Here is a 6,849-nt window from a genome sequence, read left to right on the forward strand (position 1 = left end):
TATATATAATACGAGAATAAAAAAGAATAATCTATAAAATTAAAATAAGTAAAACAGATGACACATAAATCCATGAAGTGTGTATCACTGAGACGTAGCACTTCCGTTTTGCGTTATATTACATAAAATATCTCATTATTTATCACTATTTACGAATATTTACCCGAAATAAGTACGAATAAAACATGATGATTTAATTTATCAATTATTACGCTCGTAATAATTGGCGATCCACAGACGAATTCTTGTTTCAGTTAATGGCCGGAAACTTGGTGACACTATCTATACATGCAACATTTATCCGTCTGTTTGATCAATATCTTATGTAACTACATCAAGTCTTCTTGAATTTCTCCAAGTCCTCGACACTTTAACTTAAGGTGCACTCTAATTACGGGTATCGAATTTAAATGATTTGCCGTAACAGCCGTAAGTAACAGTGTATAATTAGAAGCGAAACTTAAATTAAATTTGCGTAACACAGCTAATTAGATATCCGTTAGATAAAGATATGTACATATTAAAATATAAAGTTTGTTCTGTGTTAGTGGAAAAGAGAAATTGTATTAAATATTGAATTATATCTAGTAACCGTCACCGACACAGATATAAATGCAAGTATATAAATGCGCTACTATTTTCCAGAGAGTGTTTAGTATTGCACCATGCGTACAAGGAGCATGGTATTAATAAATGCTCAAGTGGATTTGCACATCTGTCATCTTAATGCAAGGTTTCGTTTTCCTCTATTATATATTGTAAAAAAAAAGCGTCAAGAAGCAAAATAATATGGTCCGTTATCAAAAGTAATTTCTACTAAAGGGGTGGATATACAAAGCGGCTGTACATTTCGTAGCATCGTCACGACTGTAAAGTTTCGTAATGGCTAAACATTGAGAGGGAAGATAATCATTTTTCTTACTCCTTTCACTACAGCAGGGACGAAAGAAAAAGAACGTAATAATCGATGTTCGAAGCCATTCACATAAGCGCGTAATATATAAATAATCTTCTAGAAAATAATAAACGATAAATTATCACGGAGTTTCCTACACTGAAACACTTGCTGGTGATATCGTACCTTGAGCGAGAAGGGTCTCTGTGGTTTTTCTTGAAGGGGTTGTTGGGGTACAGAGGACGCCTCGGAAACACTCGTCGGGGTCGCCCCGGAAGATCCGGAGGTTACAGGAGTGGGGGGACCGACTGTCTCGGCCGGACTGTCCCCCCCGGACGTTGACGAAGAGGGAGATTTAACCTTACCCTGCAACCAGCCCAACCAGCGTGCCTTGTTAAGTACTCAGAGTCCGCCACCAAATCACCACGAAATCACCAAGGTGCCGAGTGTCTTCCCGCGGCCAAAGGTCACGTTACACTCAAGCGCATTAAGTGCCAAAGCCCATCCAGAGTGGCTCGCAAATCATACTTAATTAAACAACAATTGACTTAAACTAAGAGCGCGCTATCTCGTTTGCAATTGTAAATGTAAAAAAAAAATTAATCTTGTGTGCACATGTGGATATATATAATTAAAATTAAATACATATATATATATATATAATTTCACACATGTGGTATGTGTAGTATCGATACCACAAAGAGATTATAATACGATAGTACACTCGATTAGTACTTTGACTAATATATTACCAAAAGTAATTTAACTTAAAACTTTCTTCTATATGACATACTTATAAACTCGCTACTCTCTTTCGATGGAAATATGTTCATAAAACAACATGCAGTGCTTTAAACAAACCGAACCTACAAATTTTTCTCAAACACTGTTTAAGAATCAATACACATTCACAACTTTATCAATATTTTGGAAAACGAACATTAAGGAAAAATTAAAAGATAAACTCGCATTAAAAACACCTTAGTTTAATTATTACAATATTAAAGAAAAAATAAGTTACCCATACTCAACTGAAATAACTGAATGGTATTAATTGCTCGAGTTCCAAGATATCGATGTCGTTTTGAACAAAAAAAATAAGTGCTAAAAAAGATAATACTTGGCAAACTGATAAAATTTTTGTTTAAAAAAAAAGTGGTTTTTAAATAGAGATGTTCAATCCTGTTATAATGCAAAAATTTAGCGTCAGAGCATGCGCTTACCATCAAGTATAGCTGAAATATCAGAAAGAAAATTGTGTTAAGACAACATGGCAATCGAGATTATTTAAGACGCAAACAAAGAGGAGAGATAAGATCCTACTATGTACAACCAAAGCGATCAAAATGATGATATCTACACGAACATATCTAGATAAAAAATAAACAGATGAGTTACAAACAAAATTCGATTGTTACCTAAAACTGAGCAATCATATATTGTACATTCATGTACTTTGCCAATAATACTACAAATTCAACTGATGTAGATTAATTTATATGTACAAGCAATATTAAACAATCAGGATATAATTACAATCAAAAATATATGATATGAAAAACGTAAATAGAAGGCGGAAGAAAAAGAAACTCTGTACTTTCTGAGATATAGTAATCTTCATACTATCTGCTCTATACTAAACACCCGTGCCTAGATTCGAAAAGTAGCTGTCACACAGCATGGCAGACCTCTTAATGTTGTGTTGATAAAATTTATAACATTCCCCGTAATTCGCATCGAATTATATATTCCCGTATTACTCTATACTTTTTATAAAAAAAACAAATTATTGAAAATTTTGACTATATGATGTGTATGTAGAACTGATATGCAGAACTGATGATAATGATGTTCAGGTAGGTCAATGTGTATTATGCAGTCTTCCTAAATTATTTGGAATATATTTGAGATAATCCCATATGTTTTTACCTTCGTGACCGCTTGCAAGAAAGCAGCCTTTCCTACTTTTTGCCGTTGTTTCGACATGACAACTTCCATCCTTCGCTTTTCATTCTCTATGTGTCGTCGCTTCTCTTCAAGCTTTAGTCGTATATTATTCAGTTGCGAGGCCATTATGGTATTACCGCCGTTCTCATCTAATACCACAGAGTATTCTCAGTTAGTATTCCAAAATTAGATATAAATAAAATTAAGTAATAGGTATATTCTTAAATGCCACACTCTCTCTTGTCTTGTTAATAATATACAGAATATATACATTCCATAAATGTTATATTTTATAAATGTTTCTCTAATTCAATTTCTAAATAAGTTTTTTTCTTACTTTAATAGCTTACCAATTGAATGTTGCTCTAACTGCTGCGACTGCTGATTGCTCTGCTGTTGCCACGTGGTTGTGTTTGGTAGAGTGGCAAACGTTGTTTTCTTCTCACTGTTCCCATTACTTTGGCCATGTTTCCTATTCGATTTAGCATCATCTTGTTGTTCCGTATACGTGAAATTTATTCCTTTTTCTGAGCTCTGTCTACTCAAATTCGCAAAACTAGCGAACTTCGTGGGGACATCGCCGCCGCCGCCGCCGCCGCCGCCGCCGCCGCCGCCACCACCACCACCGCCGCCATCCATACTGCTGTCGTTCTCTACGTTGGAATGTAAGATTTGCCGGAGAGCGACGTTATCTAGACTGCTGTTGGACGCCTGTCGTCGCAGCCTCATCGGCTCCTCGCTGCCGCTGTAACCGTTGTCCGCGATTATGTGCTGCACGCCGCTACCGTACACATCTTGGACGCTGGATCGCGCAGGCAACGTTGGTTCGGTAGCGTTGCGCTTGGTGATGTGCGTGCCTAACTCTTTATCCGGATTTCTACCAAAATTGTGTAAATTATCCTGGATAAAAGAAATCACTCGATCATACTGCTTGTCCACTCGAGATAATCCTTCCGCGTCAAAGTTTTCTTCGTGCGACGACGAATGAAATGACGCCACTCTGTGCAGCTACATACCTGAGACCCGCCGAAGTTCTCAATAGTCAATTGAGAATCATCCGTGATGCTGTTACGTCTTGACCGACGTCCGGCATAAGAGCTCCGTCGTTGTTCCTCCCAATTGCTCGGCCGACCAGCGGCTTCCGTTCTGACGGACTTCTCATCGGCTACGGAGCTCAGCGTGGGAATGCCTTTGCCACGATGCACTACGAAACTCTCTTCACTACCTGCACGCCTGTAAGAAAAACTGGACTTGATTTCTACTAAATATGCATACAATAAATTTATTTCTATAAATTGCAACTATATTTGCAAACTAAAGAAAATATAAAACTCGTAATATATAAATAAATAAGCATCCAAAAACGAGCAATAATGAATATTACAAAATAAATAAATTAATTCTTATTTTGACAATTATCATTTATACATTAAAAAAATTTATAAAATTTAAATAAACATTTATTTAAAGAAAGAGTACTAATGAGACATTTTCGTTTACATTTATTTACTGTGAACGAACGCCCTAATGGTACTATTTAAACAAATATTTATTAAAATTTCGTAATTTTTTTTTCAATGTAATGTATTCTTTAAAAAATATAAAATTTATAATTGTAAAGTTTATTAATAAATTCTATAAGTATGCAGGCATGTATTTTGCCTTAGAATTCTCTTGAAACGTTAAATATGACAACGAACCTGTCATCGTACGGGTGACTCTCGGCAGTTTGTTGCAAAGATTGCGACTTCTTCACAGTGCTGCTTGATGTCGACTTCGTAACTGGAAAGATAATTTAAAGATGAATCGATTGCTTGTCTATATTTTTATTTAATTGGATGAGGAGGTTCATTCATCACTCAAACTATATTCAAGTAGAAACAGTAAGATGCTCAACAGATAATAAATTTACACTTTACGTTAAAACTTAGGCAACAAATTAATTTAAGAGCACAATGTGAAATTCTCATGTAAATTATTATTTTGTATTACAAGCAAAACGAATTCAAGAATATGCACCGACAGAAATGGAACAATAACGTAGAATTTCAATTTGTGCAAATTCCAAATATTAACAATATTAAATATTAAAATGTTACAACAGAAAAGTCTATGTTATATATTTTAAGAAAAAAATACGAAGATATATATCATGTCACTAATATTCTAATAAACTAATATTCTAATTTCTAGTTTTTGTCGTAGTGTCGGACAAATCTGAAAATGAATATAACGTGAAAGAAACAGCCCGGTAAACATGGTAAACCATAAACCAAATGACTCCATAAACGAACCAAATATGAATACAACGTCGCAACGTAATCGTACTAACTAAACATGGAGTGGACCTTAATGAATGACGACGAAGTTCTCATCTTTCTCGTTGACAGCAACTGGTAGCAGCGCACTGACTCAAAATCTCATGCAAAAGAAATATAAGTTGAAGCCAATGATCCAATGCAAGCGACAAGCAGCCAACAATCGTATCGCAGAAGTATGCGATTTACATGCAGGTCTGTTCCCGGGGGAATATATATATATTATATATATATATATCACTTTATGCTCTCACGATCGTGATTGAATGAAATGCAAACAATATGTGATTAGTAACAAGCAGTGCTCCTCGCAATTTATGAACTTCACTAAGAGATTAGTCTAATAGAATCACGTGATTTTTCTTTAATTAATATATATAAGAATTATTGATAAAACGCATTGCCTTTCTCTTTTCTCAGATAAAATTTCGTCTCAGAACTTTAACGACATAATAGTAGCTTAATTTTTCAATAACGATGCACTTTTTTTCAAAGCGATATAAAAAAATAAAATATCTTTATATGCACACTTTTATCTATGTGATGAGATGACGTTAATCATACTAAAAGACTGATGAAAACTAAAAACTGCTATTAAATTTTAGAATTTAATACATTAGATCTGAATTAAGCTTGATAATTAGCAACAATCACAAATATTTTATTATATACACTATCTATAACAGAATAAGTGTGCGTCGCATTAAATGTGGGTGACCTGGCACACCTACATACATGAATGACAGCGCGATAAGGCGATTAAGTCGTTGATCCCTTCAAGACATTCGAAAAAACGGCAATATCAGTCCACGGAAACGCGACTCGCAAAGGTAGACGACCACCTAGACATGAGATTGATTCTTTGTGTGGTAACGTGTGGATACCTGTGAAACCTGGCGCGGATACGGAGAGGTTGCTTCTCAGATCAGGTATCGGAGCTATAGACTGTGGCAGACTTCTCTTATGAGCTACGCCATGACTATTGCGCGGGCAGGCTGCACCCGTCGCCGCGCCGTATCATGTGGTTCATGGGCAACCGGAAGTTGACGAAAGAAGAAGGCGAGGATAGCGTTGTCGTGTCAAGCGTCAAGAAGTTACGCCATAGAAATATATGGAAATATTACAGTTGTAGATTAAGTGCTGCGTGTGGAGATAGTAAGTTCGTAAGTTTGGTTGGTATATCATATCTCTTTGCCCGTTGCAGCGGCGACCTCATTGTTGTTCGCATTTGCAAAAAAGGTCAATTGGTTTCGAATGGAAATAATATAATTAGTCGCTGCTCTCAGGAAAGGGAATCCGGATCAAGAGGCTGAGATATTGAGTGTGTGTATTGACACTGATAAAAAGCGTGATACCATTACAATTGCAAGTAACATTCTTCATTGATAATCAATATTGATGATATATTTATTTGAATTATTTCATAATATATTGAATTAATTTGTAATTCAATATATAATTACGTTTGTAAATTAGGACAAAATTTATATATAATGTACGTTCCCTGCAATAGTAGTAGGTTTTTTATGGAGGAAAGTATAATAAAATAAATAATAGAACGGGTATAAAAGTCCAGTGTACAGCAGCCTCCACCAATCACATTTATCCACCACCAATTTTCATGACTCCTCTCTTTCTCTCTCTCTCTCTCTCTCTCTCTCTCTCTCTCTCTCTCTCTCTCTCTCTCTC

At 35.5% G+C, this 6,849-nt stretch overlaps 1 protein-coding gene across 9 annotated transcripts in view; it reads right to left on the reverse strand.

Annotated features, from left to right (window-relative positions):
- Patronin (calmodulin-regulated spectrin-associated protein patronin) overlaps positions 1-6,849 on the reverse strand; it is a 75,132-nt gene that overhangs the window by 11,860 nt on the left and 56,423 nt on the right. For 6 of the 9 annotated variants that reach the window (XM_018548276.1, XM_018548272.1, XM_018548277.1 and 3 more), the window contains exons 7-12: positions 6,045-6,155; positions 4,543-4,624; positions 3,859-4,075; positions 3,193-3,742; positions 2,825-2,991; positions 1,082-1,261 (exon numbers count right to left, since the gene is read on the reverse strand). In XM_018548276.1, the coding sequence (XP_018403778.1) occupies positions 1,082-1,261; positions 2,825-2,991; positions 3,193-3,742; positions 3,859-4,075; positions 4,543-4,624; positions 6,045-6,155 (1,307 nt within the window). The remainder of the gene's footprint in view (positions 1-1,081; positions 1,262-2,824; positions 2,992-3,192; positions 3,743-3,858; positions 4,076-4,542; positions 4,625-6,044; positions 6,156-6,849) is intronic. The other 3 variants (XM_018548275.1, XM_018548278.1, XM_018548273.1) reach the window with 2 other exon arrangements.

This window comes from Cyphomyrmex costatus, unplaced genomic scaffold, assembly GCF_001594065.2.
Source record: "Cyphomyrmex costatus isolate MS0001 unplaced genomic scaffold, Ccosl1.0 scaffold702, whole genome shotgun sequence".
NCBI lineage: Eukaryota > Metazoa > Arthropoda > Insecta > Hymenoptera > Formicidae > Cyphomyrmex > Cyphomyrmex costatus.